The 27,125-nt window shown below is 45.8% G+C and overlaps 3 protein-coding genes and 2 pseudogenes across 15 annotated transcripts in view; 4 read left to right on the top strand and 1 right to left on the bottom strand.

Annotated features, from left to right (window-relative positions):
• CHERP (calcium homeostasis endoplasmic reticulum protein) overlaps positions 1-2,650 on the top strand; it is a 20,246-nt gene extending 17,596 nt beyond the window's left edge. Inside the window, exons 14-17 of the mRNA XM_006904255.3 lie at positions 7-129; positions 225-341; positions 820-914; positions 1,182-2,650. Of these exons, the coding sequence (XP_006904317.1) occupies positions 7-129; positions 225-341; positions 820-914; positions 1,182-1,375 (529 nt within the window). The 3' untranslated portion in view covers positions 1,376-2,650. The remainder of the gene's footprint in view (positions 1-6; positions 130-224; positions 342-819; positions 915-1,181) is intronic.
• CUNH19orf44 (chromosome unknown C19orf44 homolog) lies at positions 269-16,288 on the bottom strand. Of its 13 annotated transcripts, none has more exons than XM_015586824.2 (11): positions 16,135-16,276; positions 14,970-15,165; positions 13,653-13,924; positions 12,362-13,127; positions 10,653-10,974; positions 8,017-8,090; positions 6,895-7,309; positions 5,970-6,065; positions 4,602-4,768; positions 3,177-3,255; positions 269-403 (listed from the first exon to the last, which is right to left on the bottom strand). In XM_015586824.2, the coding sequence occupies exons 4-10, from the start codon at positions 13,124-13,126 to the stop codon at positions 3,184-3,186; spliced, it is 1,911 nt and encodes a 636-aa protein (XP_015442310.1). In that variant the 5' UTR covers position 13,127; positions 13,653-13,924; positions 14,970-15,165; positions 16,135-16,276; the 3' UTR covers positions 269-403; positions 3,177-3,183. The 13 variants fall into 13 exon arrangements, with proteins under 13 accessions (XP_015442310.1, XP_024899535.1, XP_024899515.1 ...); XM_025043767.1 differs by having other exon boundaries at positions 13,653-13,705; XM_025043747.1 differs by having other exon boundaries at positions 13,653-15,165.
• Positions 16,289-16,438: 150 nt separating this feature from the next.
• CALR3 (calreticulin 3) overlaps positions 16,439-27,125 on the top strand; it is an 18,915-nt gene continuing 8,228 nt past the window's right edge. The window contains exons 1-4 of the mRNA XM_006904253.3: positions 16,439-16,590; positions 16,879-16,980; positions 19,341-19,544; positions 24,751-24,845. Coding sequence (XP_006904315.1) covers positions 16,500-16,590; positions 16,879-16,980; positions 19,341-19,544; positions 24,751-24,845 — 492 coding nt within the window. The 5' untranslated portion in view covers positions 16,439-16,499. The remainder of the gene's footprint in view (positions 16,591-16,878; positions 16,981-19,340; positions 19,545-24,750; positions 24,846-27,125) is intronic.
• LOC112477206 lies at positions 23,321-23,439 on the top strand (annotated as a pseudogene).
• On the top strand, positions 25,650-25,768 carry LOC112477143 (annotated as a pseudogene).

The raw sequence follows: 27,125 nt of genomic DNA, 5'->3' as shown, positions 1-27,125 counted from the left end.
TCGGAGCAGATCCAAAAGCAGAGGGCGCTCCTCCTCTCGTTCCAACTCGAGGTCCTCCAAGTCGTCTGGCTCATACTCAAGGTCGCGGTCACGCTCATGCTCCCGTTCATACTCCCGCTCCCGCTCCAGGTAGGTAGACACCCCCCTTGCAGAGATTAGGGCCTGAGGCTTCTCCATGGTCGCTGGACTGACCCATTGGGCTCTCCTGTTGACTCTCCCTGCAGGAGCCGCAGCCGATCCCGCTCCTCAAGAAGCCGCTCGAGGTCCCGCTCCCGCTCCAGGTCCAAGTCGTACTCCCCAGGGAGGAGACGTCGGTCGCGGTCCAGGAGCCCCACCCCGCCGTAAGATATCTGTCTTAACTGTCCAATGATCCGCTGGTAGTGCTGGACCCTCTGAGGCTTTGCTGTGAATATTGAAACGTTTCATTAGAAGACGTGCTCAAGATGGCCCGTGCTGGGTCGGTGCCTCAGGGACCCAAGTGCTAGCATGGTGACAGTGGCACCTCCTTTTCTCACACCCTGGTCTTTTTTATGGTCACATTGTAAAGCCTGAGACAGTGGCTGGGCTCTCTTTCTAACTATTTTAGGGGTTCAGTGTGACCTGCCCTTGCTGCACATTGTGGGACAGGGACCATCATCTTAGGGAGCCCCTTTATCTGGCTGGCGAAGAGGATGAAGAAGAATGGTAGAGACACAAGTGTGTGTGTCCATCCTATGCTGTGACCATTCACATAAGCCACACGCTGTAACACTCTGAGAATTTCCATTCCAATAAATGTACCAGCTCTTTTTTAAGAGACGTAACCTGTCTTAATTTTAGTTCCTCGGCTGGTCTGGGTTCTAATTCAGCACCTCCTATACCTGACTCCAGGCTTGGGGAAGAGAACAAAGGACATCAGATGCTGGTGAAAATGGGTAAGGTTCCGTGGAAGATGAATGACCCGCTCTGGGCTTTCGGGATCGGGGGTGATGGAGTCAGAGCAAGTTCCAACTTACCACAAGATCTGGAATGAGGGCAAGCCCGCAGGGTTCTGCTGGGCATTCTTTATCAGCTTTACATTTTTAAACTGCATGTTTGCATGTTACCTCCTTAAATGCATTCCTACTTAACTTTATGTCAGGGTAAAGGCATCAGTTTCAGCTTTTGTGGGTTGTAACCACTTGCCCCTCTTTCTTCCTAAGGCTGGAGTGGATCTGGCGGCCTCGGCGTGAAAGAGCAAGGGATTCAGGACCCCATCAAGGGAGGGGACGTGCGGGATAAGTGGGACCAGTACAAGGGTGTGGGCGTGGCCCTGGATGACCCCTACGAGAACTACCGCAGGAACAAGAGCTACTCCTTCATCGCCCGCATGAAGGCCAGGGACGAGTGCAAGTAGTTGTGGCAAGGAGCCATACCGGCACCTTGGCCCTTGGGACCTTCCTGGCTTATTGGCGGTGGAAGATGGTAGGGACAGCTCGGTTCTCACACTGCCTCCATCTCTGGGGAGCAACAGAAGAGGATGATGACCACAGCATGCTGAGTGACCAGTGCCATGCTCAACTGCGTGGGAGGTCTAGGCCCCACCTGCAAACCAGCTCCAACGTAGAAGCAAGATTCACATGAGGAGATGCCCTAAGCTCGTCCCCTGGACAGTGAAGCAAGAAACATGAGCCCCTCACCCCCTGGATGAGAATCCTTAACACCTGAAGGAGCAGATGTTTCCCATCTCCCCACAGTCAGATCTGAGCCTCTGCTTAAACCAGCAGGCTTGTGTGGAAGTAGCCCTGGGCGCGCCTGCTCGCTGCCCAGGCTAGGGGCGCAGCGGGCCAGCTCTGCCGCCTGCCCGCACTGGATATGTCATGACAGAGATCAGGCCAGGCACTAGTACTGCTCACTCTTTAAAAACGGAACAACAAAACCTTGATTTGCAAAGCTGAACAGGGCTTTCGTTTTTACTCCAAGTGGTTTAGTTTTTAAAAAAAAAAAAAAAAGAATATTGATCTAAGATGATCCCCAGTGAGATAATTTGAAACTTGATTCCTCCAAGACATTGGTCCTTAGTTCAGTTATTTTAGTTGAGTATCTTTTTTTTTTTTTTTGAACATTAGCCATTTGCTATTATCTGCAGAAAGAAAAGGCTCTAAGGAGATGGATCTGAGGTATCTTCAGGTCATGGAGTGACGCCCCGGAAGGATCTGTATCCTTAGCATCTACTTGTGTTTTTTTCACTTAGAGGAACCCCAACACCAGCACTTGTGTGCGACAGCCCATTCAGACCCAGTGTGGGGAGCAGCCACCGGCCATGCCTCCTGCTCTGTCACTTTTCTTCTCAACCCCCCCTCCCCATGAGGGGAGGTGAGGCCTGAAGGGAGCCACCTCTGCTGGGAGCCTTGGAGTGACCGCACCAGGATTGGCCGTACTTGGCGTCTACGGGCAATGGGGTGTGGTACCATTTATTTGTACAGAAACATTTTTTGAAAAATCCTTTAAGATGGCAAAATCCTCTCCAACTTTTCAACCTGATGTGATAAAATATTTGATTTTGTTCTAGGTTTCCTGTAGCTGTGAATTGTTTAAACGCGTCTGATTCAGGATAAAGCGTAAATGTGCTGTTAACAATTTCTTGTGGATTTTACTGTTTTGCCTTCAAATAAAGACTTTTTTTAAAGACCTTTTTCTCTGTGTGTTGATGTCAGATGTGTGCTCAGGCTCTGCAGGGAGGAGGTGTGTCTCGAATGTGGACTTCATTTGTGTTGTGGGGTCGGGTCAGAAGTTCTGCCTGAGGTCTCATGGGAGTCCCCAGCGTGGACCCCTGGCGCTGTGTCCTCATTAGTGAATGGGGCTTCTCGTCCCATCTACCTCAGCTCATTGGGAAGCCAGTACCTGGCCAGGTGGAGCAACTCCACAGGCTCCAGACAAGCTGGCATCCTCTGTCCTGCCATGAGTGATAATAGAGCTCAAGCCAGGTTCCATTTCCACTGGCCTGTGGCGTATCTTCTCGGGTGCTGGGCACACCAGGGAGGGGGCGCCAGAAGGGATCAAGTGCTCAGAAAAGGCTAGAGCTGGGATTCCGTTCAGGTGAACTGTGGGTACCACCTGCCTCCCCCCAACCCCTACCGAATTTCCCCTTAACACTAATGTGTCTTGGCTGGTGTACTGGACCAGCTTGTTAGATCAGCCCACAAGTCTAGCCTCACCTGGCGTTCACAGCTCCTTCTTCACCTCCTCCAGAGCATCCTCCATGGTCAGCGGGGCAGGCCTGTGGTGCTTGATGTACTGTGGGGCAGAGGACAGACAGATGTGTCACCACAACCACCTCAGCCTACTGAGGCTTTGGGTGCTGAAGATGGTACCTGTCTCCAGTGGCTCCTGGTCAGGCTGACAGAAAAGGTAGGATGCCATGTTAAATGCTATGGAAAGAGAAGAGGAAAGATAAGCCCTGGCTGAGTCTGAAAGGATGAATGACTGCAGTTGGGGAGAAGGGCCTGGGTGCCACTCTCAGAAAGTAGACAGTGAGAAGCCATGGTGGGCTGTAGGTGGGCGACGTGGTCAGATCACCTCAGTCTGCATGCAATCAACTGATGGACGTCCAAAAGGAACAAGTTAAAGGACCCTACAGTGCAATCAGCAAAGTCCAGGATGTGGGAGACTGTCAGACAAACCCCCTGTTTTCTTCAAATAAACTGCAAGAAAACGAGAAAGGGGAGGTAGGGAAACATAGAGCAGTAGTTCTCAAAGTGGGTCCCCAGCGGGACCCTGCTGCCAACAGAACCCAGGTAATCACAGCCCTGGTGGGGGTGGGTTGGACACTGCTCAGGGCTGAGAACCGCGGTTCCAGTTGAGGCTTAAAAGCAGACGGTCTCAATGTGCAAACTGTCTGGGTCCTGATGAAAAAATAGGAACAAAGTGTCTGCCTTTTAATGAGACAAGTAGAAATCTGAACACTGGATATCCAACAGTATGAAAAAAGTTCATTGGGTGTTGGTATGATAATGGTATGGACTTTTTTAAAAGTCCTCATTTAAAAATACACACTGAAATATTGGTAGATAAAAATGCAGACCAGTTCATATCGTATGCCATTTCTATTAAAAAACATACATAATGTGTATAATATACCTATTACATTGCAACATATTTTACATATTGTGTAAAATATATATTACGTACATATACATAAGTTATTTTACATGAGGAAAACAGTCATCCCTGAAATTACAGAGGACTTTATAAGTTATACATCTCTAGTTTTTATAAAATAACATCTTGCGTAATCAGACAAAAATTAAATTTTTGAAGGGAAAAAGCAGTGTGACATCCCTTGCGCTTTGGCCCATGGGACTGAGAAGAAAGGCCCTGGCCTGGTGGCACTAGGGAAGGGTTTGTGAAGGGACGGCACCCCTCACTGAGGAGAAAGTCAGCCTTGGACTGAGGTCACTCAGAGCTGCGCCAGCTTCTGAGGCTGGCTGGCTGTTGGTGCCCCGTCCCTGCATGGACTCTTGTGGACAAGAAGAAAACAGGCTCTTTCCTCTAGGACAGAAGGTGACTGGGCCCTCTTGTCCATGCTGCCCTGGGCTGAGTGCCCTCCCTCTTCCCAGAAAGGGTAGCCGGGCTGTGCTCACCTCTTTGGCTTCCTCCAGGGTGTGGTAGTGGAAGGTGTCATGGTCCAGGGACTGTAGGAGGGACCTGTGCAGGTGCCGGCTGGCCTCGATGAACTGCTGCGTCAGGCTCAGCTGCTGCTTTAGCATGTCATTGAGCGCCAACACTGCCGGGCTGTAAGCTGTCAGGGCTGCCCCCCACGATGCATCACTGGGTGGCCCCCAGGCCCCTGTCCGCCCACCAGTACCCTCAAACCCATCAGCGTCAGCTATTTTGGGCCCACATGCCATGCAGCCTCTACCCTCTCGGCTATGTCTGGACACTTTCTAGAAGTGTTGCCACCTTGGGAAGTAGTGAAGGCTTCGCCCATTCCTTGTCTGTCTCTAGTAAATGAACTGCCTTCACCTGACTCTGGTGTTAACCTCAGAGCTGTACTTCTAGAAGGCTCCACTCCCAGGCAGGAACAGAAGGCTTCGTGTCCAACACAAAGAAAGGTTAGTAAACTGACACCTGTATTGTACAAGTGCACAATGTGAATCTATTTGACATGACTGAACTGTACACTTAAAAATGGGAAAGAGGGTAATTTGACAATATGCATGTTGAAATAAAACTTTAAAAAATACAATTAAAAATAAAATTTTAGTACAATAAAAATACAATTCAAAATAAAACTGCAAGTGTTAAAAATGATCCTTATTAAAACTACATAGTAACAGAAAAAAATCTTTGAGGTTGATGTTTCTAAAAATCACGTTTTTTAAAAAGCTATAAACATTTGACATGTTACAACCAGTATATTTTAATATCATTTTTAAAAACGAATTTTTTTAAATGAAGTTAAAATGGGAAAAAAAATAGCAGGTACTAGACAGATTCTTGCTGGTATATGAAGCATCAGTGGCCCCACGGGGACCTGGCAGAGTCTGGGCTCCCTAAGGTGGCTGTTGGGTGCCTTCCTCTTGCTACAGATGGGCTGGGCCTCCCCAGGACCCACGACTCCCCTAGACTCAGCAAGGAGGCGAGGGCCCCATCCACCTGGCTGGCTGCCTCGCATTACTGGCTGAATACCTTCAGGGGAGAAATGTGTAGAGATTCCAGACAAAAAGGTTCAAAGGGGAACACAGAAAATTAAAATAGCCCTGTTGGGGTGGAGGACTTTGAAGTGTGTTACTTTTTGTCCTCTTTTGTCCGACATGGGTGTCCTTTGGGGAGACACTCAGTTTGTCATCTGGGGTCCAGATGACAGCTGCCTATGGCTGTGACCGTCCCCACCAATGGATTCCCCGGATCCAGCGCTAAAGCAGGGGGCCATACCTCCAGGGGTGGGTGTGGATTTGCAGGTAAAATGCATCCAATTCACTTCAAGGCCCCCCAAGCTGGGCTGTTACCTTCTATTGCATCTGCACTGACGACGTGACTGGCGATGGGCTCAGGGTCCACATAGGCACTTCCCAGGGCTGGCCCAATGGCCGCCACGCCAGCCGCTGTCCCAAGGACAAAGGGGGAGGAGGTGAGTGGCAGGATTTGGAACGATGGCTGACATGTGGCTAAGCCCCTCAATCCAAATGAACTGATCAGGGAGAATCATACCCCTCTGCACAGTCCAGGAAGAATCTCTGTCTACACTATGGGTGATGTCTAGACAAGAAAAGGGAGGATGGTATTTAAAGGAAAGGGAACTTTCTGTCCAGAAGAGCCGAAGTCGATGCTGGAGGTAAGAGAAACGTCTGGAAAGTCACATCGGGCATAATGAGACGTGTCGCCGGCACCACAGAGGAGAATCCACTGAAACACGCTGAGCTCAGATAACCATCTAGACCAGCAATGTGGCAGCCCTGGGAGGCCCTATGCTGGGGCCCCACGAGCTGCTTGAGGACACACTATCCCAGAAGGCAGTTCCCGTCTCAACACTCTCCCCAGACTCACCCCGGGCCCTGATGATGTTTAGGGCCATGTCACTCTTTGGTGGCACTGTCTTGGGCACTGCAGGATGTTAAGCAACATTCCTGGTCCCCGCCCACTAAACTGTCACCCAGCTGTCACAGCCAAAAATGGCCCCAGACCTTACCGATGTCCCCAGTTGAGAACCACTACCTCAGTCTTTGATTCTGGTACCTTTCAGAATGTCTGAGATCTCGGAACTGACAATCAGAAACAACTGGGGCAACTAACTGCTCTTCCTCCATGAGAGAGGAAACCGGGGTCCCCCCAGCTGGTTAATGACAGCCCAGCGCTCCCAACCCTGGGGCTCCTTGTCACACTTCCAAGGATGGCCTGCGCCTTCCTCCTCAGGCCCTCAAGCCACATGCTTACCCTTCATCCACTGGTAGGCGAAGGCGGGGTCGAGGGTCTGCACAGCCGTCTCCTTCACGACTCTTGGAACATCCCTGGCCCGCTTTTTTCGAGACACGCGTGTTGGCAGGGGACGATCTGTCTTCAGGCTTTCAGAGAGTTCAGACAAAGTGGCCAGCGTCCTATCTGGAGACTCCTCAGTATGGGCCATTGGCTCAGATGCTGTCAGACTTGGGGATATGTTGAAATCTTCTGAGTAAGCCGAACTCACTGTGCTGGCCGTGGTTTCCTTAGACGCTGGCCTCAGGCTGGAAGCGTACTGGGACCCAGCAGAGGAAGCCAACGACTCACTCAGGTGCTCTGAGACCTCGCTTCCCTTCGGGGGGCCCCTGGCCCAGGGGCTTTTGCTGTGTGTCTTTTCCCTCTGACCTTCTTTCTAAATGAAGGATGGCAGAGATAACTGGAAAGTGTTTTCCAACGATCGACATGCTCTGAATACCACTGCCTTAGAATGAGGTGCAAGGTGCCCTTGGGGGCCCGGCAGGCAAAAGGGCCACACCGGTCCTTTATTAGATTTGGACAGGCCGAGTATTTGAGCAGGGCTCTTGAAACGTTTCAGCCCGGGGCTGCTACATTTAACACAGACAGTGCAACTGTGTAGGGGGCACATGGGTGAAATGTTAGTGTCATTATTATGTATTATTAAAATATGCCTTTGATAGTGAGCTGGTGACTAATATGGCAAGAATCACAATAGGGCACTGGAATGGGTCAGGCAGGTGTTTTTACAGGGTGGTTTAAGTGGGACCGGCTTTAATTGTCTGCTGTATTAAGTAGCTTTAGCTTGTTGCCACCTAAGTCAGGGTCTCTCTTGTGGCGCTCTTGACATCTGAGGCCCAATGTCAAGTGGGGGCCATCCTGTGCATTGCATGACCCTGAGCAGCATCCAGCCCAGCCGCCACCCACTCAATGCCAGTAGCACCCTCCACCCCAGTCATGACAACCAAAAACTGTCTCTACATATCACCAAGTGTCCCCTGGGGGCACAACTGCCCCCAGTTAAGCATCACTGACCTAAATGAAGAATAATGGTTGCAAGCCTTTCTATGTAATGACCTGCAATGAAAAATTGGTTGTACTTACTTTCTGTTCCAAGTCCAACTTCTCACTGACAGCTGGAGCCAGATCATCAAGGGATAAAATATTTATTCTAAAATCTGTAATTAAAAATGTAACATGACAATATTTACTAATTTATTTACTCCATAAATGTTTATCATCATGTTGTAGACACTGGGCTACGCTCCAGGAAGATAGGAAAATGTGCCGTCCCTGTCCTCGATGAGCTAGGCCAGGGGGTCTGCATACTTTTTCTCTAGAGGGCTAGATAGTAAATATTTTCGTCTTTGTAGGCTAGACTGCCATCTGCCATCTGTTTCTGTCACAATTACTCAGCTCTGTCCTTACGGTGTAAAAGCTACCACAGTCCAGGTGTAAATGGGTAGGCATGGCCGAGTTCCGATAAAACTTTATAAAAACAAATGCTGGGCCTTCTGGTCTAGACAGATGAGGAAATGATCACAATGCAATGAAGGATGCATGGTGACAAGTGTGCTCAGAGGTATGAGGGGTGAGAGGGGCACCCCAACCTCTGGGGGGGACATGGGGAGAAGGCTGCAGGGCCTGGGGGAGTGGCACATGAGGTATGAGACTGGGCCCAAAGTGTCCTACGTTTTCATTTAAAGCAAGTTAAGGACATAGGAGCTGATGGTGAGTACGCATTTTGGGATGCCAGCTGGCTGATCGCCAGGGCCTGACCACGTGAGTGCTGAGGACGATTAGCAGGGAGCCGTGACCCCCTGGGCAGGAGGCACAGAGCTGGAGGTGGGAGGGAGAGAAAGAGCGAGCTGCCCATTTTCTCTGGGACGGTCAGCTGAGTGTGGCCCCAAATGCCAGGCTGAGGGGCTGTGCCCTGTGCCTTCTTCCACTCACCCATCGTAAGACGAGATCCAATCCCACCTGTCATTCCTGTCCAAGGGCCTTCCCTCTCCTCCAAGCTCCTCTAACACTGGCTGTCATCTCAGTTCATGTGACATGTAGGTCCAAACATGCACTCGTGGACAAAACCTCCAAACTAGGCCATCCTAGCTGGCCCAGGGCAAAGGCCCCAGGGGAGATACTGGACGCCAGCACTTGGAAGTGTTGGGTGAGGAATAACATTATTGTCAAATCAGCCAACCCTTAAACGCACACACTTAACTGTGAAGCAGGACTGGCTGAGGCACTTCACATTCATTATCTCACTGACGTGGTTCTGCCCCACTTTACAAATGAAGAAACTAAGGCACAGAGAGGCCGAGACTACACAACCAGTAACTGGCAGGGCCAGGACGTCCACCCCAGGTATGTCAGACCCCAAACTCAGACTTTCATTCACCACTCCCAGCAGCTTGCCTCCCTCTCTCAAGGCTGCATCTGCATGGGGGAAGGGGTGTGGTCTGGACACCAGGAGAGGCCCTTCTGGGTCAGCAGTGGGACCAGATTGGTGAGGATACCCACTTCCCAGCCCTCAGGCTCAAGGATCTGGGCCAGTACCCACCAGGTGCCACATGGCATTCGGCAGTTGGCAGCCCCTGAAAGGGCCCAAAGGGGTTTTCTCACACCCACAGCCTCGACCCTGTCCCACTGACCCCAACCTGGAAGGGATGGACCTTTGTCAGCAGTGCTCCTTCCTCCCTCGCCCCGCTGGGGTGGCCCCCTGGCATACTGCATATTTCAAGCTGAAGGAACCTGAGAAATGGCCGGTGCTGCAAAGACCCTCTGACCTTGTCCCTGCAGCAGGTTGGTAGGCCCTCCTGAGGGGTCATCCCTCTACCCATAGGAAGGGAGCATCCTTGTAGTCAAGACAAGGGGACACACTGCGAGGAATACTAATGGGCAGGCCTTGTTCAGGATCTCCCAGTTAACTGCCCTTAGCTCATTTCCTTTCATCCTTTCACGTTTTTTTCCAAGCGTTTCCAATTCTCATCAAACCCAGCATAAACACGCTCAGGTCTGACCCCTTCCTTCAGGTCTTCATTTCATTCTGAGGGCTCCTTGTCATGTAAAACTTAACATTAAATATTTGTTTACTGTCTGTCTTTTGTTACAGAGCCCCAGCTGAGAACCCAGAAGGGGAAAAGGAAAAAGCTATTTTTCCTCCCCTATGACTGATTCATGAGGTATGGTCACCCAGCACCTGGTGGGGCAAGGATGGCATCTGCCGCTTTCTCGTCCTTCCGACGCACGGCAGACACTCAAGACAGTTATTCAGCTTAGATTTGAGTATAAAGCTCCCCAGAGGGAAGCAATCCATGTTGGCAGCACATCTTTTTCTTTTCTTTCTTTCTTAAATACATATGATAGTAAAACTTAAATGTTAAATAACATGGAAATAATAGAAATATTTGTGACAGGCTACAGGTTTCCTTTTTTGAATTTAAAAAGGAAAGAAGGCAATTTTCTTTTACGAAAAGGAAAAACGAGTGGCCTTTCCGTTGCACGTAGCTCTAGAAGAAATTCGGTTATTGCTCTGTAATTGATCAGGGTTATTGGATGAAGACTTTAAAGACAGAACAAAAATCTGGCCCCTCAACCAGGAAAGGAGGTCAGGGAGTTGAAGGCGTGACAAGGCCTACCATGCACTCCCTGTGATAGCCTGTGGCCACCAGCCCGGGGACCCTAAAGGCAGCCTCGCCCTTCCTGCCCGGGGTGACAACTTTGCACGGGGCTGTAGGTACCATTTAGGCTGTCACTGGAGGCTTCTGAGAGCAACTCCTCCCCAGTCCCAGCTTCATTCCTTCCGGGAGAGGACGAGAGCCTGCTGTGCGCCATCATCGAGGATGCTGACTTTGACACATTGCTGGTGATGGAAAGTGACACCGTGCAAGAGGCTGGGTCCCCTGGAGTGTAAGTCTGTGGGAAGGGAGCTCTTGAGCGCACGCTGTGAAGGGTCCTGTCTGCCGACGGGGAGGTTGGCCGAGGTGATGTCCCAAGTGGCTTTAGGCTGGAAAGTTCCTCACTAGGTAGCAAAAGGAGTTTCGGTTGAGTTGGGATCTGATCCTACTTTGGCGGAAATAAAAGAAAGAAACAAAATTACCAAACATGATAAATAAGTCCTTATCATTCGACAATGTGGCTGGTGGGTTGCATGAGACCAAGGCTTCTATGATCAGATAGTTAATCCTTGGCGGCCCTTTCTCTCCTCTCTTCTCATTTCTGGAAGTCAGGGTATAACATTTAGACAAGAAAACATTAGGATCAGAAATACTCCACAAGTAATGAGAAATATCACTTTACTTTCAAATACATACTGTTAATTACACATTTTCAAGTAGGTGATCTGACAGCCTGGACCTTCAACAAAACCAAAATATGCAGATTATTTCCCCTTAAAACACAGCCTTCCCATCGCTTAATATTCACTAGGATAGCTATAATCAAAACCAGAAAATAACAAGTGTTGGCGAGAATGTGGAAAAACTAGAACTCTTGCCCACTGCTGGTGGGAATGTAAAATGCTGCAGCCACTGTGGAAAATTGTTTGGTCTTCAGTAAGTTATATACAGAATTACTTCAGGACCAGTAATTCCACTCCAAGGTATATACCCAAAAGAACTGAAAACAGAAACTTAGATACTTGTACTCGTAGTCACGGGATTCACAATGCCCAAAAGGTGGAAACAACCCATATGCCCATCAATGGATGAAAGAATAAACATGATGTGGTCCATCCACATAGTGGGATATTTGGCCATAAAAAGGAATGAAGCTTTGACACATGCTACAACATAGATGAACTCTAAAAAATGATGCTGAGAGAGAAGCCAGACACAAAAGGCCACATGTTGTATGATCCCATTTATATGAAATGTGCAGAAAAGCAAATCCTAGAGACAGAAAGCAGATTAGTGGTTGCCAAGAGCTGGGGAGGAGGGTGAGGATGGGGAGTGATTAATGGGTATCCTTTGGGGCTGATAAAAGCGTTTTGGAAGTAGACAGAGGTGGTAGTTGCACAATACTGTGAATGTGCTAAATGCCACTGGATTGTTCAATTAAAAATGGTTAATTTTATGTGAATTTCATCTCAATAAAAAATGGAAGCAGAACAGCAAATCCTAGTTAATGATTCCTGTGTGGTACAAGTGACAAGTAGGCATGGATCGCTGATGGCATTAATCCCTGCTGGTGTTCAATCAGTCATGCCAAGTGCTGTCCTGTGGTGTACAGTTACAAGTCAGACTGTATTGCAATGCTGCCTATTGTGTCCCAAATTCCATCCTCTACAGAGCAGGCCCACAATAGGTAACTGTCTGAGAAAAGGGTTTCCTTTTCAAACCCCTTTCTCTGGTAGCTTATGGATGGCAGCTGCTATCAAAAGTCTCTAGTGCTATGACATAAAGGTACAAATGCAAAGGCTTTGTTGAAAATAAATGTGGGCAAAGCTTACCAAGAATAGTTCTATTTGTTCTTTCTCACTGACTCTGGTGCTCATGAAACCCTGATCTGTGCATATTTCTTTTTCTCTAGAAGATTTCATCAAGCTTCCCAGCAACTCTTTCATTTCCTCTTCATCACTGTCTGGAGAATCGAATTTTCTAGTAGGTTCTTTCTTTTGGGGGGTTGGAAAATTCTTCTCTTTCCCAAAATGGGCTTCAGGGGACAGCTTTTCAATGGGTGGTTCTCTCTTCTTCAGAAACCTACTGACCTTCCCGCTTGGTGTATCGCTCTCAGCGACAGGAATTTCACGAGCCTGCTCGTGGGAGGTTTTGTCTGTATTCTGTGAAGAAAGTTTAACCGTGCTCCTGGGAGGAATTTTGTCTGCTCTCCTGGGAAGACTGTCTTCTGAGGTCTTCGGGTCAGATTCCACGTCAGACAAGTCCCTCTGCACCTTCCGATTCACGATCTTGGATTCGATCTGGGCCAGCTTCCTGAGCACAGCACTGGTCCTGAGCTTTGAGGCGGTAGTCGGGGGTCTACCTGAGGATAGACAGGACCCACCCCCCAAGCCAGCATCTTCTTTTGGAAATAAGTGTTTTTCACCCATAGTTTGGCTTCTTTTTAGAAATCTGCTATGACTGGGAGCTCTTTTGGTGAGATTCCTATTGATTTTCAAGTTTCCGATTTCTTCCATCTTTGAATCTTCTAAGGAAATATCACTGAAATCACCAAAGATATCGCGCATGGGACGGTTGGTTTTTCTTGTTGAAGCCATCCTAGGGAGGAAAGAAAGAAAACTTATAGTAACAATACCTGATGTTTGGATCGTGCCTTCAAATCTCTCAGTGGCTCCCACCACCCTGGGAGAGCAAATGCCCTTTGCAGTCTGGCCAGAGCCTTTCCTTCAAGCCCAATGATGACAAGGAAAATGCTCAGACACTTGGTACCACTTAATGAATTACTATTCAAAGCCAGGTCTTAAATGAGACATGTTACATAGTAAACACCAGAGTTGGCAATTCTGTCTCCGGCAGTGTGCCCGGCACTCTGCTCAAAGCTACATTATCTCATTTAACCCTTACGCAAACGTGTGAGTCAGTTATTGTCACCCACCTTCATAAAGGAGGTGGAGGAAATGAAAGCTCCCACAGGTCACCAGCCAAGTTAGGCTGGTAAGCAGCTGAGGCAAATTCAAAGCTCAGGTCTAATTCCAAAGGCCCCACTCTCCCCCTATTGGGCTTCGCTGCCTTGCCAGTTACTGTTCCCCCATAGTTGGAGTGAGTCTTGCTCCCCAGTCGCACCTCAAGTTGGGGCTCTTCTTTTATCAATGTGCCCTCGGCTCTCTCACAAAGAGCTGTTGAAACACAACCTGTGTGTTTATTGAAGTCCCCTAAAAATCTGATTTCACTTAAAAGTGTGAGAACCACTGCCCTGGAAGGAGGGGTAGGCCCTGGACAGACACAGCACCACACCCCGTCCCCCCACCAAACGTCAGCCACAGGTGGAGTGCGCATCCTGGTGTACATCTTTCCGGGGAAAAGGGCCAGAGCTTTCATCACATTCTCAGAGTTTCCTGAAAGAACAGAAACAACCCACTGCAAGACTTATAAAACTTTCAAAAGATTTTAAAGATGTAAAAAGATGGAGAAATATGGCATGGGTGGAAATGTACTTGCTGCAGCCTTTTAGTGAGAAACTTGGCAACAGCAATGAAGATGTGAGTTGCATGGACCCTGGGACCTGGCAATTTCACGTCTGGGAATTTACCTACAATTATACTCTCAAACGTGCACAGAGATGTATGTTCAAGGAATGTCACAGCAGTGTTGTTTGTACTTATCAAAAACCCGAACTCATCCCCAGAGAGCTGGTAAAGTCCAAGAGACAGCATTCAGATGATGGAATATTACGCAGCCATTAAAAGGAATGAGGGAGATCTGTGTGCATAATAATGTCTCCAGTATAATAATATGTAAGGCAGGAAAGACAAGATGCAGAACCGTGCCTTGTCTCCATACTGATCTGGAACAACAAATATTTTTGTAGCTGAGGCTCAGGAGATGACTCAGACCAGGGCATTCTGTGGGTCAGTGAGGAGACCCCACCACCAGGCCAGGTTTTCTGGCATCTGGTTCTTCTAAAATTTTCCCTAGGTTTAAAAGTAAACCAATGGAAAAATGGTTAAAATGGTAAATTTTATGTCATGTATCTGTTACAACTAAAATAGATATATTTAAAATACACACAACTAAAAATAAATCAAGGACATGAACAGACATTTCCACAAAGAAAGCCAGGGCTAACAAGCCCATGAAAAGATGTTCGGCGTTACTAGCCATTAGGAAAATGAAAATCAAAACCACCATGACTCTTTTTGGTGGCCGTTCTCCCTCGGAGGAGGCCTTTAGGCAGCAGCCATGGTGCCCAGCTGAAATGGTGTGATCCCGAAGCCCCACTTCCACAGGACTGGCAGCAGCGTGTGCCCATGTGGTTTCACCAGCCTGCATGGAAGATCCGCAGACGCAAGGCCCAGCAAGCCAAAGCTCTCTACATCACCCCATGCCCTGCGTCCAGATCCGTAGGCCCATAGTGAGACATCCCACTGTGAAGTATCACACCAAAGTGAGAGTTGGCAGGGGCTTCAAACTTGGAGGAGTTAAGGGTGGCTGGCATCCCCAAGAAAGTGGCCTGAACCATTGGGATCTCGGTGGGTCTGAGGAGGTGGAACAAGTCCACTGAGACCCTGCAGGCTAATGTGCAGCGCCTGTGAGTAGCCCTCCCAGCTCATCCTCTTCTCCAGGTAGCCCTCGGCCCCTAAGAATGGAAACAGGATGTTGATTAAAAAAAAAAAGAAGAAGAATTCCACTTCACGCCCTCTAGGAGGGCTAAAACCAAAAATTATAGTATATGTGCTGACGAAATGAGCACTCAAAAATACAGATAATAACAAGCGTTGGTGAGGATGTGAAGAAACTGAAACCCTCATATACTGTTGGGGGACTGTAAAATGGTGCAGTCACCAATTTGGAATATACCCTGGTGGTTCCTCAAAAGGTTAACCATAGTTAACAAATGATCCAGTAATTCTACTCCATGTGGCCTAAGATAACTGAAATGTAAACAAATATTCATGATAGTTATTATTCATAATAGACGAAAAGTGGAAACAATCCAAATTTCCATTAACTAGAGAATGGATGAGAACTGAGGTCCAGTGAAATACCATTCAGCAGTAAGAACAAATAACAACATACACAACAACAAGCAAAATCTCAAACACATTACAATAAGTTAAAGTAGCCAGATGGAATATACCATACACTGTATGATTCCATTTATAAGGGCTGTCCAGAAAAGGCAAATCTACAGACTCAGAAAGCACATCAGGGGTTGCCTGGGGCTGGGGGTGAGCGCCGGGATGGACTGCAAAGGGGTAACTGGGAACTCCTTCCATTGATGGAAAGTTGTAAAGCTGGATTGTGGTGATAGTTGCACCACTTCGTAAGTTTACTAAAAATAACTTAAAATACACTTAAAAGGGTGAACAGTATGGTATGTAAATGAACCCTCAATAAAGTTGTTAAAAATAAATAAGTCAAACTTTGAAAACACTGACGCGCCTCAGACCACCGGGGTCTTTTCCCAGGCCTGGAGAGACCCACACCGGACCACGCTCCCCAGCGGGCCCAGACAGAAAAGCTGAAGCAGGAGGCGCTGGGCCGCCCTCCCAGCTCAGCCCCCGAGCGCGCCCCATTTCCCCGCGATTCCTCTCCCAAGCCCTACCGCCGCCAAATCAGACTTTCCAACCTCTTCCCACGACGTCCAACCGCGGAGGCCGCCGCAGATTTCAGCGGGGCACTCAAGCCATAGGGGACCGTTGCCCCGGGCAACGGCGCCGGGGCGGAGGAGACTACAGCTCCCGGCGAGGACCACGCCCTCAAAAACCAATAGTGCCGCAGGTCACAATCGCGAGGCGTCATGGGAGTGGTAGTTCTGGAGCGGGACCGGCGCGCACCGCGCGCGGGGGACCAATGATGCCTCAGATGACAGGCGCGAGGCGTGACAGGAGTTGTAGTTTCGGGACGAGCCTGGCGCGCCGCGGAGACTAAGAGCGAAGGGCTGGTTACAAGAAGCGCGGCGCACCGTCTATGGCCGCGGTTTACGTCCCGCTCTGGGCGGTCTGCGTGCTGCGGGTGGCGCTGGCCACCGTCTACTTCCAGGAGGAGTTTCTAGACGGAGGTGAAGGAGTGATGCCCATGATGGCGGGGCGTAAGCTCCCTGCTTTCCCGCTGCTGAGCGGATGGCCCGAGTCGCCTTTGGCGGCGGCGGGGCTTGGGAGAGGAGTTGCAAGGAAGTGGGGCGCGCTCCGGGGCTGACCTGGGAGGGCGGCCCAGCGCCTTATGCTTCAGTTTTTCTGTCTAGGCTATGGCGAAGCCTAGAAGCTGCAAAGGCTAGAGGGACCCTCCCCCTACCCTCCCCCTGACCCAAACAGTTTTCAGCCCTAACTGGTGTTGTTTCCCCCCACAGAGCGCTGGAGGAACCGATGGGTGCAGTCCACTAATGACTCCCAATTTGGGCATTTTAGGCTCTCGTCGGGGAAATTTTATGGCCATAAAGAGAAAGACAAAGGTTAGTGTAGGAATCGTGAGAAAATCAAGCTAAACGTACACACACACACACACACACACACTCACTCTCACTCTCACTCTCTCTCTCTCTCTCACTCTCTCACTGTCACTCGACCCTTGAACAATATGGAGGTTAGGGGTGCCCTCCCGCCCCGTAACAACCTTTCAAGGTAGGTGTGGCTCAGCCCAGAACACCTCTTGCACCCATTCACAGCTGGGTAGGCTTGGGCGTTATTTTTAGTTTTCTCCTTTCTTTACTTGCCCAAGATCACCCGGCTCTGTATGCATTGCAAGACCCCAGGGCCCTACACGGCAGAGGAAAAAACGATTAGAGGATACTTTTCATTTTTATTTCACTTTAAGAAGAAAAAGTCTACGTAAAACGTACTGTCAATTCAACAGATCTTAGAGGTACAACAGGATGAATGTTCACATCTGTACGCATAGGTCAAGCTAGGGAACACTTTCAGCGCCCCCTTCCCAGAGGCCTCCCTTGTACACCCACTCTCTTGGTGCCAAGAATAACCTCTATTCTGGCTTCCTCTCATTCCTGATGATCAAAGGTGGACAAACTACAGCTCATCTACCACCTATTTTTTTGTACAGCCAGCAAGCCGAGAATGGTTTTTACACTTTTTAATTGTTGAGAAATAGGGGAATAGTATTTTGTGACATGTAAAAATTATATAAAATTCAATGAAATATATCAAATTTTAGTGTCATAAATAAGTTTTAATGGAACACAGCCATACGCTCATTTGTTTACATATAGTCTATGGCTGCTTTTGTACTGCAAAGGCAGAATTGAGTAGTTGCTATAGAGACCAAATGGCCGACAGAGTCTAAAATACTTACTTTCTGGACTTAAGAAGTTTGCCGACCCCTGATTTTGAGGAAAAATTTTTCTCCTTGGCACCTTTCATTCAAACTTTGCCTTGGCCCTGTTACTCTAATGTTGCCCTTTCTGGCAGCCTCTGATTTCAGTTGTATGTGCATTGTTTTATAAGTTACATGTTGACCCCAAATGCTGGTCAAAATTCAGACTATATGACAAAAGTGGAGTGAAAACAAACAGGTTATTCCATTAAGCTTGCCCAAGGGCAGGGGTTCCCACTTAGAATCGCTTGAGTCTTTTTCCACAATGTTTTTCCTTCCTCCAACCTGGAATCCTGAGATTCTGTGTAGTTCATTCACTCTAGCATGTGTCTGCTGATTGCAGACATGGACAAAGCACTGGGGATACTGGTTAATTTGGCCCCTTCTGTTATGGTCTCCTGGGACCATGACACAAAGCCATGGATGGAAAGAAATAGAATTTAGACAGAGATGGGAGGTGGTGAGAGACCATGGGGGTGGCTGAAGAGCATGGTAAGACACAGAGACGGAAGTGGTGAATCACATGGCCTTAGGAATTGCCTGGATAGTGGGGACCAAGGGAGGGGGAGGGACTACAGATTCCCTGAGAAAGAGGAGAGTAAGGAAAGTATAGAGGACAGAGAAGTGTGGTAGTGGAGATTCAGCCATGAGTTCATGTTGAACATATTGCTAGAAAATGCCAGACTCACTTATGATGACTTTCAGCATAGGTAGCTATGAGGCCAGAGTCTGCAGCGAAAAAGGGTTATAAGACTGTCTCTATTTTCAGGTTTATCTGATGAATTCCAGTATTAAGATAAGGATTTGGTACAGAGCCTAGTGTCTACTGAAAAAGGGGGTTTTGGTCTTGAAGTGAGCACCTAAACTTATAAAATAAATATGATATGATTAATTATATTTGGTCTTGAAGTGAGCACCTAAACTTATAAAATAAATAATTCACATGACAAAAGAATGGTGTATTTATAAAAAGAGCCACCACACAAATGATACCCCTGGGCCAGCTCACCTAGTGTAGTGAAACACTTACAGATAAGCACTCTGTCCTCGATTTACTGTTTTGTTTGAAGATGAAAATAAAGGAAAAGAAGTAGAATGCTTTGTTTTTAAATTCAGTTACCATATAAGCTTCCTTGTATATTCCCACCCCTTGGAAGATGAATGGAAGCAAAATTAATGTTTTATCCATAACTAGATTACATATTTGTCATTCAGAGCTGAAGTGTTTTTATAACCTAAGACAATAGTGGTATATTAAGTACAAAAACATCTTCTGAGGGTATCAAATAGAAGTGCTGTGGCAGCAGGGAACCTGTTGGTGGTGTGCCCGTTGTATGTTATTGTACATATGAGCTACGGGCACTGGATGGACGTAGATGATTAGGAGGTTTGTTATTGGGCAAAGGGGAAAGACAGACATTTAATTCTCTGCATCACTGAGCACTGTGTCATTTCTAATCCTTCATGAGTGCTTTTTATTTGAAGGTCTGCAAACCACTCAAAATGGCCGATTCTATGCCATTTCTGCACGGTTCAAACCATTTAGCAATAAAGGGAAGACGCTGGTCATTCAGTACACAGTGAAACATGAGCAGAAGATGGACTGTGGAGGGGGCTACATTAAGATCTTCCCTGCAGACGTGGATCAGAAGAACCTGAGTGGAAAGTCCCAGTACTATATTATGTTTGGTGAGTTCAGGTAGTAAAAGGCAACCATTTCTAGTGATCTTGAAAACCCACTTTGTAGGATCCTTAGACTATTCTAAAATAATAGTATTGAATATATCTGACCAAAGGTTTTTAGTACTGTTAAACCTCTTTAATATTATAAAAAGGCACTGTACTGTTCTATTGTGCTTTTGATAAAGTTATTTATTTAACATTAATGTAGACCCAAGTATTGAGTATATGAGGAGTCAGCAAACCTTGCCCATGGGCCAGATCAGCCCAAAGTCTGTGTCTGTTATGGCCCTTGAGCTGAGAATAGGTGTTAACATTTTTGAATGATTGAAAAAAATCCAAAGAAGGGTAATGTTTTTGACACATGAGAATGATATGAAACTCAACTTTCAGTGTCCACAAAAGAAGTTTTACAGGAATGCAGCCTCAGTCAGTTCATTTGCATTTTGTCCGAGGCTGCTTTCAAGCAGCAATGGCAGAGTGTTGAGTTGTTGTAACAGATTATATGGCCCCCAAAACCAAAAATATTTACTGTCTAGCCCCTTACAGAAAAGGGGAAAGGGGGCAGAGAGAGAATATTTTTTAAAAATGTCTGCAAACATCCTAAATTTGATGAAATATATGGATATAAGCATCTAAGAAACTCAATGAACTCTCAGTGAGCTTAAAGAAACCCACATCAAGACACATTACAATCAAATTTTCAAAAGAGAGAAGTGAATTATCAGACACGGGGTTTTCAATAAGATAAGCACATTTCTCAAAAGGAACTTTGGAGGCCAGAAGACAGTGGGCAGATATATTCAAAGTGCTGAAAGAAAAAAACCAACCAAGAATCATCCAGCAAAACTGTCCTTCGAAAGCGTAGGAGAAAGACATTCACAGATACACAAAAGCTGAGGGAGTTCATGACCAATAGACTTGCCTTACAAGAAATGCTCAAGGGAGTCTTGCAAGGTGAAGTGAAAGGACACTAGACAGTAACCAATCCTGAAACTTTTCTAAAAAATTGAAGTGAAGACATTTGAACTCAGTCTATGAAGCTAGCATTACCCTGATACCAATACCAGACCAATAGCCTTTATGAACATTGATGCAAAAATCTTCAGCAAAATACTAATACAGAATTCAGCCACATATTAAAAAGGTCATATACTGTGACCAACCAGCATTTATTCCTGGACTGCAAAACGGATCGAATATAATATGCCACATCAACAGAATGGATAAAAACCATGATTATCATGATCGATGCAGAAAAAGCATTTGACAAAATTCAACACCCTTTTATGATAACACTCAACAAACCAGGAGTAGTAGGAAACCGCTTCAACATAATAAAGCCATATGTGAAGAACCCACAGCAAACGTCATAAAGGAGAAAGATTTGAAATCTTTTCCTCTAAGATCAGGAACAAGGCAAGGATCTTCTCTTTCGCCACTTTTATTCAACAAAGTCCTGGAAGTTCTAGTCAGAGCAATTGGGCAAGAAAAAGAAAGAAAGGGCATCCAAACTGGAAAACAGTAAAAATTATCTTTGCACATCTGCAAACAAATATAATATAAGATAATATAATCTTACATGTAGAAAACCTCAGGATTACACACAAACACACACACACACACACACACACAAACTATTAGAACTGTTGAATGAATTTGCCAAAGTAGGATACAAAGTAAACATGAAAAAAAAAGTTGCATTTCTATATACAATGAACAATCTGAAAAGGAAATTACAAAAACGGTTCCATTTACAATAGCATCCAAAAGAGTAAAATACTTACAAATTAACCAAGGAGACAAAAGACTTAGTGAAAACTACAAAATATTGCTGGAAGACATTAAAGAAGACAAAAATGGAAACATCCCACATTTATGGATTGGAAGACCGAATATTGTTAAAATGTCAGTACTACCCAAAGCGATCTACAGATTAAATCCCCTATCAAAATTCCAGTGACTTTTATTTTTTTTTTTTGCAGAAATAGAAAAACTCATCCTAAAATTCATATGCAATTTCAAAGAACCCTGAATAACCAAAACAATCTTGAAAACGAAGAACAAAACTGGAGGACTCAAACCATGTCTATGGACAGGTGAATGGATAAACAAAATGGTATATTCATACAATGAAATATTATCCAGCCTTAAATAGGAAGGAAATTCTGGTACTTTTTACAGCATGGATGAACCTTGAGAATATAATTCTAAGTGAAAGAAGCAAGTCACAAAAGACCACATATTTAATGATTCCACCTATGTGAGGTACTTAGAGTAGTCAAATCATAGAGACAGAACATAGAGTAGTGGTTGCCAGGGGCTGGGGTGTAGGAATGTGGACTTAGTATTTGATGGGTATGGAGTTGCAGTTTTACAGGATGAAAAGAGTTCTGGAGATGGATGGTGGTGATGGTTGCATAAGTGTGAATGTATTTAATACCACTGAACTGCACACTTAAAAATGGTTAAGGTTGTAGAGCTTACGTGTGTTTTACCACAATAAAAAAAGTGAAAAATAGCTTTAAAAATTAAAATATATTTTAAAAATAACCATCTACAATCAAAATTTGGCAACTCATCTTTTAAAAGTATTTTCCCTCATCTGACATGTTCGTCTCGCAGAATTTTTCTCCCTCGTTTTTTCCATGCTTATCTCTGAATTTATCATGATCAGCATCAGGCTTCAGACATCTAGTTATGCTAGTCTTATATTTATATATATGGCTGGTCATAGTATTTTTGTAGAAAGTAGGAAAAAATATATATTCTATTTTAATAGATATTGGATTATTTATTAGATTTAAATATAACCCTTCTCTGTCATTTTGGAGAGGGAGATGACTTCTCCAAGATCACAGCATTACATAGAGTCAGTTTTCGCAGACTCCACAGCTCCCCACCGAGAATTCTCTCTTGCCATCCTTGCATTTACTCTTGAATTTAAAACCTGGAATGGAAATAGTCTTTATTTATGATGAAAAAAGAAAATAACATATCTTGGTTTTGGTTATTGTTATTCTCTTAAAACAGGATAGCAGAGATAGCTGGCAAAAAAATATTACCTATGGAATTAGAATTGATTTAATAAATATTTGATTTAATTAGGTTTGGTAAACAAAACCACAAATATCCACCAAAATACTACTCTAAATATGTCTAATATGCTTGCTACATCTGAATTGTGAAGCAGCATATTTTGGAGTTAAAAAATATTTTTTCTGTATTATTTTTGCTTTTAACTCAGTTTCATTTTAGTCAAATCCGCTGTGTTACTGTTAGGACACTTCCTGGTGATGTCTCGGCACTACCCTTTGAGAACAGCTTGCTGAGGCTCTTGGTGTTGAAGGGGAAGAGAGAAGTATGTTGTAGTGGGCCCCTGCCAGGGGCCTTGCACATGCAATCTTAGAGTATGTTATAAAACCCTAGGAAATAGAGAACACAGCCCCAACCTTGCAAATGAGAAAACTGAGACTCAGAAAGATTAAATTTCTTGCCTCAAGTCAGGTCAGCCTGACTTCAGAGCCCATATGTCTGCCCTATTTCATCTACCCTACAAAAATCTGTTATGTGTGTAAATATTTTATGATCACTGTTAACAGAAAATGTCCAGATTTTCCAGTCAGGTCTGGCAGTGTTCTGAAGCTTAATTTAATATTAAAAGTGTGTGCATGCTTAAGAATAGGGAATTTTGAAGAAAAAGTAAATTTCATGTTTCAATCTTGAAATAGTAGACTTTTAAACAAATAGTTCACATAAGCTTTTGTTTTAAAAATTGAACTGGAGTCTACATCCATGCCACCTTGAACAAGCCCGATCTTGTCTGATCTCGGAAGCTAAGCAGGATCGGGCCTGGTTAGTACTTGGATGGGAGACCATGTAGGAAGACAAGGTGCTGTAGGTGTCAAATGTAAAAAATAAGGGATTGAAAGCTGACAAGGTCTTTGCAATCTGTGAGGTCAACCAAGGGTTGCCTCGCCTAAAAAATTTAAAAAATAAAAAAAGTAAATAAATATTGAACTGGAATGTTTCCGGCAAAAAAAAAAAAAAAAAGGAAATTACATAAACTCACATCCTCTGACAACTAGAAGATAGACGCATTGTTCTTTGTCGGTCTCTCTAGACGCCACTTCCAACTTCAGTGTCATATCTACTCTGGCAAATTGATATCCTTTAAGCAACATCTTTACACGCAGCCTGGATCTCATTTATTCTGGAGGTTCATCTCTGCAAATTGTAGAAGAGATCGCAATCATCTGCTTGTGTTTTGGCACAGTTCTCCTCACAGAATCCCCTAGGGTAGGTGCAGGCTAGGGGCAGGCTGGGTTGTGGTAAAATTTGATCTGAGATAGACAACCAGATGCTTGGCATCTCCCTAAGGCTTAAGGTCAAAGCTACAGCAAGGTAATTCCCTCAGAAGGTTTGACGAATTTTTCAGATTCCTCCTGCAAATCTTGTTTAGTATTTTAATATATTCAAAACTCCTTAGTCTCTGATAAGGGAATAGAATGTCCTACAACATTCCATTTCCTGAGTAGAACTGAACTCTATGCCAATTTAAAAATCGATAACTTTTGAATGGGATTATTTCTAGATTTTACAGCTTATCAGAATCTACCAACTAATCACAGTCTCTTTTTTGTTTATGATTTGAAGTTATCATTAAGAATGTGTGTGTGTGTGTGTGTATGTGTGTGGTCTTCGGGCATAATAATAACAACAAAAAATATTGAGCTTTAAATACATTACCCCTTTTAATTGGCAAAATAACTTTGTGAAGTCAAAATTAACACTGAGGTATGAGGAGGCTGCATAGTTGCAAATATGTCTCAACACAGTGAATGAGAGCTGGGGTCGGAGCCAGTCAGTCCAGCTCCGAAGCCCTCACCTGGGCGCAGGTGCACTGGTCAGGGCTTCAGAGCACTGACCAGACTCAGACAGCACGTCGATGCTTACCAGACTGTTAAACCTTCCTTTTCTTACTCACATGCTGGTTTACACTTGAGTCCAAAGTGGCTGCGGGGAACAGAGAAGCACTTGAACTGAAAAGGGTGTCTCTGTCCATTTAAATATCTCCACGTACATATCTGATTATTCCTGGATATGTAAACTGCCTGTGTCTTGGATATAATTTCAGGAGAATGGTTGGGAGTATCCTGTGGTGATACATTATGGAAGGGAATTGAGAGCATCTAATGTTTTTTTCTTTTGGTAGGACCTGATATTTGTGGATTTGATATCAAGAAAGTTCATGTCATTTTACATTTCAAGAATCAGTATCATTCAAACAAGAAACCTATCAGGTGTAAGGTAAATGCTTTTGTATGCAAATCAATGATTGTGTTAACCCTTGACGAATGATAACATAAGTTTAGAGAAAATAGTTTTGATCTTAAAATATCTAAATGAGCCAGGGATGGATCTTAGCAAACATACCCCACATCCCTGCTTTCTAGTTTAGCAGGCCCTTTAGAGACATTTGTCCACTACTTTGGTTTGGTTTCTAAAGTTTTTCCCCATCAGGAGGGCACTCACTTTTTATCGTAAACTATGACATCAATTTATAATTTACCCTATCAGGGTTACAACAGGTAGGTCACATTTCAACCATATCTATCCTCACTGAGGAATGAAATGGTCCTGATTTTATTTCTTTATTCCTGTAAATTAATCTGGAGAAATACCAAAACATTTAAAAATAGAAATATTTCTCAAATGAAAGCATACACTCTTACCTTTTCACCCAGGGAATCCGTGAAATGACTGTTTTTGTCTTAGGGCCTGCTTTATAACTCAATGGCCCTGCCTGGGGCTTCTCCAAAGCAGCAGCTTGTGCTAAATCCCTGGCATGTGGGCCTATTGAGGGGAATAATGCTCCCTAATAATCCCCCCACCTCATTTGAATGTAAGCACCAGGAAGCAGGGACCTGTCCCCTGAGGTACCTCCAAGGCCCAGAACTTTGGAGGCCTTCATGAATGTGGGTGAATCTGGTCGGAAGGCCCAAGTGTGTCTCCAGATCATTGACAGTGTGGAGGGGAAGTGTCTATTACTGTCCCTTATTCAGTCTCAATCCAAGCACGGGAGCACTAGGTCTTTTCACAAAACCCTGGTGTATCTACAGCCATGCCACCCTGAACAAGCCCGATCCCGTCTGATCTCAGAAGCTAAGCAGGGTCAGGCCTGATTAGTACTTGGATGGGAGACCACGTAGGAAGATCAGGTGCTGTAGGCGTAAAAAAAAATAAATAAATAAGGGACTGTAAGCTGACAAGGTCCTTGCAGTCTGTGAGGTCAGCCAAGAGTTGCCTCGCCTAAAAAAAAAAAACAAAACCCTGATATGTCTCCATTGGCAGCACAGCCCCTCTTGGCCCCCGCCATTGACATAGTGGTTCTAAGAGATCAGTGGTTCCCCACATACACACCTCGGCCTGACATCCCTCCCATGGGGCAAGGGGGAGCTCACCATCCAAGGCCACTTAGTGTTTGGACCAAAGGGCAGGTCTTTGTGATCGATTCCTGAGAAATTATTCAGGTGTATGGGAGAGAAAGTGATGACACGATGGAGGCTGCGAGGTCCTGTGCCTGGGAAGCTGAAGCATGATCGCCTAGGGTCAGCAAACCTACAGGGCCCTGAGAGGCACCCACAGGCTGAGGACACCCTCAGGCCTGTGCTGCTGTTTCTGCAACCTGTTAGAAAAATAAGACACATCTGCTGAAGGAGCACTGATTCACAGCAGCTACCTGGCGTTATGGTCTTCCCGGTGGGGAGACCCGCTATCTCCACAGGGCTCTGATTCATGCTGTGATGCTGGAGAGGAAAGGGTGAGAACCTGTCCTGCAGATCTGATCTGCATGTTAGAAAAATGGCTCAGATGTTCTGGGTGTGTGTGTGTGTGTGTGTGTGTGTGTGTGGAGGAACAGAGTGATCGCTTGTCAGGCCAAGGCTCTGGCGGGATGCAGAGCATGGGAGCGTTTTGATAATTCAGGAGTGGGGTCCAGAGGACTTGATGATGTTTGGAATGTGGGTACTGAGGATACGGACGATGACTCTCAGCAGCATTGCTGTTAATCAAGAGAGGAAACAAAGGCCAAGGAGGGGCAGACCGGGAGTCACGTTTAGAACGATTGTGTGTGAAATCCTGGCAGACATCCGGATAGAGGTATCAGTAAGCTGTTGGAAACTGGGGTCTGAAACTCAGGCTGAAGGTTGGATTGAAAGATGCCTTTTGGAGCCATTCGTGTATGTGTGGGAGTGGATGTGATCCCCCAGGAGGCTCTGTCTTGGAAGACACCAGCAACAGGGCCAGGGAGCCTGAAGTCTGAACAAGGAAACGGAGTTGAAAAGAAAGGCAGCAGAGAGCAGAGGGAGAGCATGGGGAGAAGCAGTTATTCGTCTGTGGTATTGATCCCTGACAGTCATTGGCGACCGTGTAGACAGCAGTGCCCTGTCCAGCAGGGTGGAGCAGATGGAACTGAAGAGGCCTTTAGCTTTTGGTTCTTGGCAGGAGAGAACCCTCCTGATACAGACCCTTTAAGATGCTGGGACAGTGGCTGACAAACCTGAGTCATGTCACTGTCCCTGGAGGGCC

The sequence above is a fragment of the Pteropus alecto genome, unplaced genomic scaffold, assembly GCF_000325575.1.
Source record: "Pteropus alecto unplaced genomic scaffold, ASM32557v1 scaffold160, whole genome shotgun sequence".
In the NCBI taxonomy this organism is placed as follows: domain Eukaryota; kingdom Metazoa; phylum Chordata; class Mammalia; order Chiroptera; family Pteropodidae; genus Pteropus; species Pteropus alecto.
This window is presented reverse-complemented; position numbering and strand designations above follow the sequence as displayed.